At 39.0% G+C, this 14,028-nt stretch overlaps 1 protein-coding gene across 1 annotated transcript in view; it reads left to right on the forward strand.

Annotated features, from left to right (window-relative positions):
- The first annotated feature begins 7,710 nt into the window (after window positions 1-7,710).
- ix (intersex) overlaps window positions 7,711-14,028 on the forward strand; it is a 93,353-nt gene continuing 87,035 nt past the window's right edge. Inside the window, exon 1 of the mRNA XM_067143691.2 lies at window positions 7,711-8,183. Coding sequence (XP_066999792.2) covers window positions 7,983-8,183 — 201 coding nt within the window. The 5' untranslated portion in view covers window positions 7,711-7,982. The remainder of the gene's footprint in view (window positions 8,184-14,028) is intronic.

The following is a 14,028-nucleotide window of genomic DNA, read 5'->3' on the forward strand; positions in this document are numbered from 1 at the left end:
AGCAGAAAGAACAGGTCACCGTTAAGTATTATCATTTATTTCATATCCGTGTGTATAATCTCTGAGAAGAGTGTAATTCCTACAGTGTGTAGTTAGGTCAAATACAGTAGAGATAATACGCGACACTTACGAATTTAGCCTGGCTAAAATGGGAGACAATTCGACGGTGGCGCTCCTAGTGACTTGACCTGAACAAATCGCGCTAAATTCAAATATCAATGGAAATGTATATACGGAAATGGATAAATAAATTACGTCTAGAAAGAAAGTGTTATAGAGATATTAACTTTGAAGTTGCTAAAGCAATTCTGGATAAATGAATGAAGAATTATTTAAAAGGTTATTATTCAAAGACTGAAATTAGACGTATAAACAAGGTGTGAAATGGACTGCTGTGAAATGGCTTGATCTTTCATTTATGCATTACTTTTTTTAGCTTTAGCATTCCTGCCTGAACTCTTACGGTTGGATTTGTCTTTTTTTTCCTCATTTAAAAACATTGTATCATCACATTAAGACATTTGTCAATAAAAATATCGGCACATTCCTTACACATATGATGCAATGAATTAACATTTAATAGCTGGACATTTTTCCTCTTAACATGAAGCCTACTAACAGAAAGAAAATCTATAAAATCCCGGCTTTAACCTGAGAAGAGGGATAAAAGAAAGAAAAGTATGAAAATGTTGTCGATAGTGATGCTTTGAGGAATATTTACGTACAATTAGAGTAAAAATGTAACATACCCTTGGCTGTATAGTCGAAGATTTTTAAAGTCGCTGGCCTGGAAATGATCTGAACAGATCTTATAATTCTTATATAAGCGTAACGTCCCTTCTCTTTCTTGTACACCTTATCCAAATCACTTCTGTGACATTTCAAAACTCACAGATCACATCTACAACAACACATCTGTATTGAAGGTTAACTGCTGCACTATGGAATAAAATATGCGTGTTACATTTTATGCCAGTGAAAATATGGGTCAAGCACGTCAGAAGATTATGAAGTACTATAAAAATCTCTGTCACTGGAATAATATATATGCAAACACAATATTACTTACATGTTCTTGTCATGAGGGAACCTGAAGAACGACCGCGCATTTTTCTCTACTTCGTAATTACTGCAGCCAAACACAGCACATACCTTTCCCCTCATGATGAGAGGAGATATCAAGGAATGACACACATTACTATTTATTTATGTCAACTCACTGAAAACGCATAAATAACACCAAAAACTTCACACAAAAATACACGTGCTCTTATGAGAGAATCAGAACTGTTCAGGTCTATCCGCTAGAGTGAGCTCCAGTAGCTGTCCCTCGATATCTCGCTCAGTGTCGTGTATTAATCTCTACTGTAATCACAGAAATAGAACCAGCTTTTGGGTGGTTAGGCCGTGTGCATTATGCAGAGTTTCGTCCAGACGTGCCATTTGGACTCATCAGCTGGAATGGCACGCCCCTCCAGGACTCTGCTTAGCAGTGGCAGACCAAACTGTGTGGCCCCGCCGTGTTAGCAAATCAAGTTTGCTAACCTGCTAGAGGAGAAATGATTTCTCCGTTCAAAAAATGCTCCCCCATTGGAGATACAATATCAAAAAAAGCTTTCACGGCCGCAGATCTTATAATTGTTGTTGTTGTTGTTGGAGAGGTTATGGGCTCTATTATTTCACCCAGCCACTACACTTATTATCGTGATATTGCACTTAATATGCGAAATCACACGCAATTATTCACATTAAGAAGATCACACGCAATGAGTCTCACTACAAAGGTCACAAGAACAAAGTTGAGCATCATGTCTATGTACACATCAATAGCGCGTAACATAACAAAGGAAGTGCATAGAAGTAAAAAACAGTGGAGCAGGAGTATGTAACCGAGCGAACAATAAAAAGACAGTAATTTACAAATGAATATGAGAGTCATCCAAATATTGATTGATAGCATGTATTATAGCAGGAGACATATCGGTAAGCAAACAGGAGACATTGGTGGGGAGAGCTTTCTGAAGACTGATAAGACGAGAAATAAAAGCCGGACGAAAAGAATCATACACAGGGCATTGGAATAATAAATGATTTACATCAGTATTCCGAGTACCACATACACAGGAGGAGTGGGGGGAGAGGTTAAAACGATGTTTATATAGAGGAGTAAGGGCATGATTAAAGCGGAGACGAATAATGTTGGTAATGTGACGGCGAGAATAGTTACCTTTCAAATACCAAGGGTAGGGAGGAATACAAGGCTGAATATTGTAATAATAGCGACCTTTATAAGAAGCTGATCGAGTCCAATCTTCTTGCCACTGACGATAAGCGGAATGTTTAATAACAGGGTAAAAATCGGGTAGAGGAACTGCAAGTTTAAGTAGGGATTTTCCATCACGAGCAGCTCGCTTAGCAAATAAATCTGCCTGTTCATTCCCATAGATACCTATATGACTAGGGATCCAGACAAAAGTGAGAACCACCCCAGATTGATGCAAGGAATAAATTAGGCTTTTAACATGATACAAATACCAGTTAAAAGAAAGATGAGAGGACATGATCGATTGAACGGCACTGAGAGAATCCGTATAAATAGCTGCTTTAGATATAGAATGATGCTTAATGTACATGAGATCTTGACGAATAGCAAAAATTTCCGCAGTGTAGATAGAAAAGTCACTGGGTAAACGACAGAGTTCAGCAACATTGGTATTGACAATATAGAACGCTGCTCCAACACCAAAAGAGTTTTTTGAGCCGTATGTATATATGTTGACACCAGAATCACTTAGAGTAACACGTAGTTTTTTTAAAAGGAGGGCCAGTAAACGAAGAACCAGGAATAGAAGAGGGAAAAGAAGATGTAGGGGAAATAATGATAGAAGGGACAAAAAATAAACAGTCAAAATGTACTGAATAAAAGGGAGAAAAAGCAGTGCGTAAGATAGTATTTTTATAGGAGAGAAGAAATTGGTATGCATACAACAAAGCAGGCATCTTACGACGGCGAGCCTGTAAAAGAAGAGAGTATTCATCTAATAACTGCACTTTAGGAAGCAATGGGTGTTGAGCCAGGGCAAATCTTTTAAGTAAATATTTAGATGTTATCATTTTACGGCGAATTGGAAGAGGGAGCTCACCGGTCTCGACAAGGAGAGCATTAGTAGGGGTAGACAACAATGCTCCAACACAAGTTCTCAGGGCTTTAAATTGTAAAGTATTTAAGTGGTTAAGAAAAGAATCCGGCGCAGTATCTATAACAAGCGCACAGTAGTCGAGTCTAGAGCGAATAGTAGCGGAATATAACAACTGAGCTGTGCCAGGGTCAGCACCCCATAATCGGCTAGTAACCGCCTGGAGAATTTTAATATGCGTATCAGAAGAATTACGTAACTGAGTAATATGATGTTTCCAAGATAACGAGCGGTCTAGCATGACACCAAGGTATTTATGGGAGGAACAAAAAGGAATGACATGAGAATCGAAAACAAGTGGCTCAGAGTTAAACCTACGCTTAGAGGTAAAAAACATTACACAGCATTTGGAGGTGGAAAGTTGAAGACCATGGAAAGTAAGCCATGTAATGACTTGCTCCATTAGCTGATATATATGGTGACGACACACATCGACATTACTATGAGAATAATAAAGTACTATATCATCAGCATAAAAGAGAATGCGAGCTTTTTGTGTAACCAATTGTTCAAGATTACTCATGTACAGGGCGAAAAGCAGACGACAAGGAAGAGAAGAATAAGTGGATTTAAGTGAAAGTTTCCGATAAGTAAACAAATTACGCAAGATGTGGAGAAAATGAGCAGGAAAACCTTTCTGTGCGAGATTAGTCCAGAGAAGATGAAGTGGTATGGAGTCAAAAGCTCCTCGTATGTCCAAAAAATAGCAATAATACAATCCTTACGAATTTGCGCTAATAAGATATCTATAATTAAAATGTTAATAGCATCTTTAGCACAACGACCTTTAAAGTAGGCGAATTGATATTTGGGAACCAAATTATAATATTCAAGAGACCACAGGATTCGTTGAAGGAGAATTTTTAAAAACGTCTTGCGGATACACAAACCAAGGACAATCCCTCGAAAGCTGTTAGCGTCAGTGTGAAGTTGACCAGGTTTGGGGATAGGCACCAAAAAAGTTCATTCCAAGAGGTAGGAACAGAAGTAGTGATAAGTATATTATTATAGACAGCTAATAAAGCTTGTTTAGCACGTAGAGGGAGGATCCGGAGCATATCCTGTGATATATAATCAGGGCCTGGTGACGAACTCTTTGCGTTACACAAGGTGGCCTCAAGTTCAGAAAGATGTATAGGTTGGAGTAATACAGAAAAACGGGAAGAGCATGGAGACAGGGGGATAGTAAAGTCGGTCACAACATAATCAGGAGTGAGTGAGTTAAGAAAGATAAAATCTGTGGAGGAGTGACAGAGGGTGGAATGTATTGAGAAGCTCGGGTAAGTGAGCGAATTGCACTCCATAAATGAGAAGACGAAGTACGAGCGTTTAGGGAGGAAATAAAGGATCGCCAGCAGCACGGCGTTTAAAAAGAAAAACTCGTCTAGCGTAAGCAATATGTTGTTTAAGACGGAAATAATGATGGGGGGCTAGTGTTTTCCTATATATCCGGAATAAGTGACGTCGTTTAAGAACCAGATTATGGCACTCTGAGTCCCTCCATCGTAAAAAGGAATAGGGACGAGAAGAGTGAGAAGAAATAGGTTTATAGGGATGGTAAAGATCGAGATAATCTTGTATAAATTGAAAGAGAGTAGAAAAGAACAAAATAGGTTGCGAAATAAGCTCAATACGATGGGTAACATAAGAAATAAAAGATACTCTATCAAAGTGACGGAGGGAGCGAACATTACTGATACATGTAGGAGTGGAAGACGAACTAGGAAACCTACCAAGACCATACGTAAGAATAATAGGGAAATGGTCGCTAGAATGTGTATCAGAAAGACGATACCAAGTTACAACCGAAGCCATTGCAGGACGACATAATGATAAATCCACAGCACTGGGTGGAGAGCCGGGGGGAGTGAGGCGCGTGGGAGAACCATCGTTTAAGATGACAAAGTCATGCGATTGGGAAGCAGTGAGGAAATAAGAACCCAGGGAAGTATCACTGCTGCTTCCCCACATAGAATGATGAAGATTGAAGTCCCCTAAGAGGAGAAGCTCGTTATGAGAAGAAAATTGCTGCAAGAATCGACACCATTGAATATGAGAAATAGAAAGATTTGGAGGGCAGTAAATGTTAATAATGGAAAGGCGATTATATGAGATACCGATAACAAACGTATGGGGTAGACAATACGAGATATGAAGACGTTGATAGGATAAACTATGGTGAATAAATAAAGCAACACCACCATAACCAATACCATCACAACGCTCAACATTAAAGCCATTTAAATAAAACTCAGTGGATGGGGAAAACCAAGTCTCCTGTAAGGCTATAATGAAAAGGGAAATTTCGTTTATCAAAAATTGTAACTCATACCGTTTAGAAGGAATACTCCTAGCATTCCACTGCAGGATACGTAGCATCTAAAGAGAACATAGTGTGCACACAGTCACGAAGCTTATAAAGTGTATGTGCAACATGTGGCTGGTCCCCTAATTTGGCGTAGCACAGGGGAACTAGATGACTGAGAAGAAGCTGAAGGCAAACATTGAGAATTACGGGACGTAGACGGAATTGGGGACGGGGAGGATGAATATGAAGTGGATGGAAAGACCGAGGTATGTGAAGACACTGGAGTGGGTCTGATGAAATTAAGATACCCAGACTTATCAAAACCAGGTTTTGGAATGGGATGGGGCTCTTTCATAACCACCTGAGTAAATTTACGTTTCCTGGGGGTTTCCACAGGTGAAGAGGAATAGTAGAAGGAAGAGGTGGAAAATGATGGGTATTATTGGACATGTCAAATTGGGTCGAGGGTTTTCTAACAGACGCCTCGGAAAAGGATACATTTTCTGTACACATAAGCTTTTTAAGAGCAGTTTGCTGTTGATGAGTAGGGCAGTTTGATGAGCCAGTATAATGTTCCTGCTGACAGTGACACATCGGCGAATATTTTCCTGACACTCAGATGTAAGGTGATGTAACGCACAATGCCCACATCGGGGTGACTTAGCCTGACAGTTTTTGATCGTGTGTCCATATCGCTGACATTTTGAACATATAATCGGAGAGAATATGAAAGGGTGAACCTCTAAATGCACTTGAAACAAAGAAACGTATTGAGGAAGAGTCTGAGAGCGAAAAACAATCTTAACTGTTCCAGTAGGAACGTACGTCACTCCACTGGGCTCCACAACCTTACGGTTAAGCCGCTTGACCGATTTGACCCAAACATGAGATTTGAGGTATTTAAGAATGTCAGAATCAGAAATATTCTTTTCCACACCGCGTATAAGTCCAACACGAAAGTTATTGGAACTGGGAATATATGCTTTCAAAGAGTGAGTTGCAAGTATTGAATGACGTAGAAAGGAATTAGCTTGGATCGCGGAACTAAATTCCACCAATAATCTATTTCGTCCTTTGGGCGTTATACCTTTCACTAAAATATCATTATCGTAAAACAAACGCCCAAGCGCCATGTGATGTAGCCCACCAATATTTTTCGACTTAGTTGATTCAACAAAGTCAATAAATGGACCAAAATGAGCCTGTTGATAAACCTCCAACTCTTCAGGAGGTGGAGGAGGTGGCTGAGCGTCATTAGACTGTTGAGGTTGTAAAGGCTGCTGTAATGAATTCATATGTGAAGTGAGATTAATCAAATTGGTTTGCATCGGTACAGTTTCTTCACGACCAACATTGTCATTGGATGAGGGTTCCGGTGCCTCATCTCCTCCACTATCAGTATCCATCGCCAAAGCTTACACAGACACACACTCGCCAAACGTTCACACACTACTTATCACCGCAGGCAAACACCAGATTGCAACCAAAGAACGATCCGCACCGTACAAGACACACGGACGGACTTTTCTTGTACGTTGTTGGGCTTAGTTACTATTATTTGTGATTTATTTGGGAGAATACTTTTTCGCGAATATTTCCAAGATGGCTGCTGAACAACAATCCCTTGTCTTGATGGGAATCGCAGATCTTATAATCACAGGAATAGAACCAGCTTTTGGGTGGTTAGGCCGTGTGCATTATGCAGAGTTTCGTCCAGACGTGCCATTTGGACTCATCAGCTGGAATGGCACGCCCCTCCAGGACTCTGCTTAGCAGTGGCAGACCAAACTGTGTGGCCCCGCCGTGTTAGCAAATCAAGTTTGCTAACCTGCTAAAGGAGGTGAAGACTTAGGAACAGAGGCCTACTTCGATCAGCCTGAATTCGTATCTCATGCGTAATACTTCCTCTGTATAATGTTTCGAACATTCACTGGAAATTGTGAAACGAAATTCCACTACCTTTAATTTCTCGTGAATAAACCATGACTGAAACTGCGAATGCTTAACATCAGACAAATATATAATACATTAACAACCAACTCAGCTAATGAACAAGTTTAAGCCTAAAGGCGCGAGCCTGGTAGACTGGGGGCAAGAAAGCGATCTTAGCGGCCCGGCATTGAACTTCAGTGTAACCACTTCCATAGCGTTTTACGGTCTCAATTTCCGGGCCTTGTATTATAACGTAGGCAACGAGTTAGGTTATGTTTCTAAACTTTACTTAATATTACAAGATAAGAAAAGGCTAACGTAATGGGCGAAATATAATATTGAAGTAGCAGCAGAAGATTTATTTCGGGTACCTATCTACTTGTATGTTGGCACGAGAATGGTAAGAAGGAATTATTAATTCTTTTCGTTGGCCTACCTGCGTTGCCTGCGGAAACAAATGTTTTATTTGCTGCGTGTGTTCCTCTGTCATACATGTTGAAACTGCTCAAGTGAATAATCAGTTACGGAATTATTTTGTCAATAGAATGAATATGAATATTCCGCCAATGCAGCCGCAGGTACCAGTTGTACCGGGCGGCATGCCTCAAATACCCCAACAACAACAACCAGGGACACCACAGCAGTCACAACAAATGCAGCCGCAGATGCAACAGCAAGCTCAAGAGAAACTGGACAATATTTCCAAAGTGAAATCTTTGATCAACCCGCTGAGAGACTCACTCGCAGTAAGTGTATAAACACCTAGTCTTGCTATTCCGATAACTTTCGGTCATCATCAGATGAAGTTGTGGTAGGGGAACCCGCGTTAATTAGAACATTATCATATAAATACCAAAAAGTAACTAATGATATTTCTGCATTCCCGCGCATTATAGAGTATTACTCAATTTGTGCAAGAGTTCTTTTCTAATTACCCTATCAATTTTGTATTTTCCTACATATGGTAATGTTCTAATTACCCCAGGTTCCCCTACCAGTCAGTTCTTTTAATATGCAGTGATTGAATAAATTATTTATATTTCTTTAACAATCACCACTGATCTGCATTTAGGCAGGTGGCAGATACCCTGTCATTTGTTTACCCTTCTTTCCTTTAGGCAGTGTTCTCCCAGGGATTATTTTAATGGGCCCTGCCGTTTTTACAGACTGCGCAGCTAGTATACGTGCTAGTTACATAATATTAATACAGTACATATTTGAGTCATTGGGCATTCCAAATTTACATGTACATTCTTTAAAACTGTTAATATAATGATAAATCATTAATGTCAGCATAATTGCATCATTTACATTGGAGATCAAATGTTTAGCTTGACCACCAGGTAGTGTCGTGCATGAGCGGGGTCTGGATTAGCATGGAATCACATGCGAGCCCTCTATTCCACATGATGTCACAAACCTGTGTGGCAATCCACATGTCAACAGCAACCACGTGGTAGGCCTGAGTCCACTGTTACATGATTTTGAACGAGCAATAAAACACTAGAATTTCAAAATTCTCTGTTATGTCTTGTTCATTGTAGTAATAACACTAAATAGTTCAGTTTTGCAGTTACTGTTCACCTGTCTGATATTAATTAATTTTTTTATATTGAAGTTTTACGTAGTATTCCACGCCCGGCTAAACATTACTGTCACCCGGCTGACAAAGATTTCTGGGAAGAACACTGTTAGGTATGATTTCAAAGACATTGGAAGCTAATTGAAAATCTCCCTCGGTAAATTATGCCAATACTCTTCCTACAGCCTATACGATTTTTTGCCTCAATTTGTCTTCTTGAATTCCAACTTTATTTTCATACTAGCTGATGTACCCATGCTTCACAATGGAATTCTACATTGTATACAGAATTATAGGTTACGTAGTGTACATGTGAGCAAGATTGTATTAAATTGCATAGCTCTTAACGTTACCCTAGAAACGCGACGGGGAAGTCACCACACATCTTTTCTCTTGTGAATACTGGGTTAGGGAATTTTCATTGTAATGGTAGGCCCCCTTGCCTACCATCAGTCACAATCAGGTTGGGGAGTTTTCATTATAATGGCAGACACTCACTCTCCACCTGCCTTTTTCTATCCTCAGAAAGACTGTCTTACTAGTTTTCCCAACTGAAATGTACATAGATCATTACAATGACGTCAGTAGGAATGGCGCGATTAAAAGCAATGCTTTCATATGAAATACTCGATCAAATGAAAAACCACACATTTTCTCACTTTTAACGAACAGTACTATGTTGAATTGATTATTTTCACCGTGTTGGTCCGTATTGACTTAGGCTATATTCAAATTTCTGTAAAAAATATTTTCACCGCCTTGTCAATACTTTATACATTTTATTTTATTTAACTACCGTACATGTACATGTTTTGAGAGCCACCGCTCAGCGGTGCCAAACATTAATTGATCCTTGGACTATGGTACAATGGTATAATATAACAAGTATATAAATTAATTTTGAAAATTGTTACAACAATTTCTCTTAGTTTCACCTTTTCTGTTTACTATGTCATTTGTTGCAGATTATACTGGAATTTTCCTAAATAATGAAATCTATTAAATTAATCTCTATATGTTAATTTATGTCCTTATTTACATCTGAAAGAATAAATATTTCTTCTTGTCTAAATTTAACATTTACTTGTCATTTAGTGGAAATCTTTAAATAAATCAATTTGTAAAATAATAGATAACATCTATAAAATAGTCCTTATCCTAAAATCGTAAAATCATAAATGATAAATATCAATTCGTAAAATAATAAATAACATCTATAAAATTAGTTATCCTTTAAAATGTTTCTGCTCTCCTCTTTCTTCTTAAAGTCTGCTATAATTTTGTAGACCTCTCATAAATCGGAATATCTTCTCTTAATCTCGTCCAATTCTTCATTCCATCTAATTTATCCAAAAATTAAAATGATGTGATATTGGTCTGAGCCCAAACAATATGTCCTCCTTCCTTCCTTGTTGTCAATCTGCTACTCTGCTACTGGTCACGCGATGACCATGCTGGTCACTTTCTAACCGTCAAACTCACGTCAAGAACACATTTGTTTATTCAAACTAGTACAAGAATACTTCAGTCAAGGTTAAATTTTGGCAACCAGTCGAGTTGAAGAGTTTGACGGTTAGAAAGTGACCAGCATGGTCATCGCGTAACCAGTAGCAGAGTAGCAGATTGACAACAAGGAAGGAAGGAGGACATATTGTTTGGGCTCAGACCAATATCACATTTTAATTTTTGTATAAATTAGATGGAATGAAGAATTGGACGAGATTAAGAGAAGATATTCTGATTTATGAGAGGTCTAGAAAATTATAGCAGACTTTAAGAAGAAAGAGGAGAGCAGAAACATTTTAAAGGATAACTAATTTTATAGATGTTATTTATTATTTTACGAATTGATATTTATCATTTATGATTTTATGATTTTAGGATAAGGACTATTTTATAGATGTTATCTATTATTTTACAAATTGATTTATTTAAAGATTTCCACTAAATGACAAGTAAATGTTAAATTTAGACAAGAAGAAATATTTATTCTTTCAGATGTAAATAAGGACATAAATTAACATATAGAGATTAATTTAATAGATTTCATTATTTAGGAAAATTCCAGTATAATCTGCAACAAATGACATAGTAAATAGGAAAGGTGAAACTAAGAGAAATTGTTGTAACAATTTTCAAAATTAATTTATATACTTGTTATATTATACCATTGTACCATAGTCCAAGGATCAATTAATGTTTGGCACCGCTGAGCGGTGGCTCTCAAAACATGTACATGCACGGTAATTAAGTAAAATAAAATGTATAAAGTATTGACAAGGCAGTGAAAATAATTTTTACAGTACTTCACTGCCGATTTAACAGTCCAAAGTTCCAGAGCTGGAATGACCAAGCCACAGACAGCCGTGATCCATGAACACACTTAGTCTTATTTTGGCCGCGTGGGGGTGTCGAATAGTGGAGACTCCCAGGACAAAAACTATGCCCTTTTACTAATCTGTTTCATAGGAGTACCCGATGAGTCGGAAAATCTCGGTTCACTACACAGGCGGCGGAAAAATCAATCTGACTTCGAGGCAAATTTTTCATCCAAGTCAGAGGAGAACCCCCTCTTCACTGCTAGTTTGGAATAAAATGAATGTAGAATTTAATAAAAGTGAAGAGGAAGCAGCTTTTCTTAAGGGTTGAATTTTGAGTTATTTAGTGAATTGTGGTGCTATAATTTGGAATAGGCCTAAATTGTAATTCTAGACCAGGGCATACTACTGCTACTACGTGAGACTCTACCTTAAGTGTACTCACTGCTCATTCAAAACAGCACATCAGAGTAGAGATCGAATAGTTGGAATACTATGATGAACCAGTCTGTTACGTACCGGCAATATCAGAAAATGTATGAACCAGAGGAATGACATGCTAAAGAAGAAAGTTTTCTAACTCCCCAGCTATATCCTGCCAATATTCAATCGGGCTGTTATACTCAGTACACAGCAGTAATCCCATCTATCTGAGTTGAGCGGCAGCATAAGAGACAAAGAACATCACAACAAACAACGGTCAAAGTAATGTTATTGTTGATCAATGTTATACGCTTTCAATATTGTAGGTCATCAAAGTTTTCTTCCGACTCTGAAATACTATTTTTATCATAGTCGGTACGGTAAAACTGAATAAAACGTAAATGGTTGGAAATTGTATTCTCTACTAGCTGATGTACCCGTGCTTCGCTACGGAATTCTACACTGTATACAGAATTCTATGTTAAGTAGTGTACACCTTGTGAACAAGATTGTATTATATTGCATAGCAACGTTACCCTAGAAACGCGACAGGGAAGTCACCAAACGTCTTTTCTCATATGAAGACTGGGTTAGGCAATTTTCATTGTGATGGTAGGTCTGCTTGCCTACTTTTTTTGCTATTTGTTTTACGTCGCACCGACACAGATAGGTCTTATGACGATGGGATAAGAAAGGCCTAAGAAGTGAAAGGAAGCGCCCGTGGCCTTAATTAAGGTACAGCTCTGGCATTTGCCTATTGTGAAAATGGGAAACCACGGAAAACCATCTTCAGGGCTGCCGACAGTGGGGCTCGAACTCATTATCTCCCGATTACTGGATACTGGCCTCACTTATGCGACTGCAGCTATCGAGCTCGGTTGCTTGCCTACTATCGGTCACAATCAGGCTGGGGAGTTTTCACTATAATGGCAGACACTCACTCTCCACCTGCTTTTTTACATTCTCAGAAATACTGCCTTAGTGGTTTTCTCAAGTGAAATGAATATGGATCATTACAATGATGTCAGTAGGAATGGCGCGATTAAAAGCAATATGAAATACTCGATCAAAAGAAAAACCACGCATTTTCTCACTTGTAACGAACAGTACTCCGCTGCCGATCTAACAGTCCAAAGTTCCAGAGCTGGAATGGCCAAGCCGCACAGCCTTGATCCGTGAACACACTTTGTTTTTTTGTCGTCGGGGGGGGGGGTCGAATAGCGGGGAGTCTCAGGAGGACAAATCTATGCCCTTTCACTAATCTCTTTCCTAGGAGTACCCATTGAGTCAGAAAATCTAATTTCACTACAATGGTGGCGGAAAAATCTAACTGGCTTGGAGGCAAATTTTTCCTCCAAACCAGAGAAGAAAACCCCTCTTCACTTCTAATTTGGAACAAAATGAATGTAGAATTTAATAAAAGTGAAGTGGAAGACGCTTTTCTTAAGTAATGTCTCTTTTCAGGGTTGAATTTTGAATATTTAGTGAATTGTAGTGCTATAATTTGGAATAGGCCTAAATTGTAATTCTAGACCAGGTCATGCTGCTATTACTAAGTGAGCCTCTGCCAAATCTGCACACTGCTCATTCAAAACAGCACGTCAGAGTAGGGAATGAATAGCTGGAATACTAATGAACCAGTGTGTTACGTACCAGCAGTATCAGACAATGTGTGAACCAGAGGAATGGCATGCTAAAGAAAAAAGTTTTCTAACTCCCCAGCTCTTTCCCGCCAATATTGAGTCAGGCTGTTATACTCGGTACGCAACAGTAATCCCATCTATCGGAGTTGAGGGCACGATAAGAGGCAAAGAACATCACAACAAACAATGGTCAAAGTAATGTTATTGTTGATCAATGTTATGCGCTTTCGATATTGTAGGTCTTTACATTTAGTTTTCTTCCGACTCTGAAATACTACTCTTATCACAGTCGGTACAGTAAAACTAAATATAACATAAATGATCGGACCAAATGAGGCTAAAAATAAAATGGTCAACGGTCTCTAAGGCGGAAGAGGAGATCTCCCAACGGCTTGGAGGGCGGAAGAACTAGCCCCAAGTATCACCAAGTTGGTATTATTCTTGGATAAAAGATATGGACCGAATACCCCCCGGGATAAGGGGGCCCCCCTTTTCTAAGTGCCAACGGCCTCCAAGGAGGGCGGATGAGCGGGTAGAGGGTAGGGCACTCTCTTGCCCTTGGAGTGGGAAACTGCTCTTAAAGGCGGATGAACCAATAGGGTCAACGGCATAGGATGGAGAAGGC

This window comes from Anabrus simplex, chromosome 3 (genome assembly GCF_040414725.1).
Source record: "Anabrus simplex isolate iqAnaSimp1 chromosome 3, ASM4041472v1, whole genome shotgun sequence".
Classification (NCBI taxonomy): Eukaryota; Metazoa; Arthropoda; class Insecta; order Orthoptera; family Tettigoniidae; genus Anabrus; species Anabrus simplex.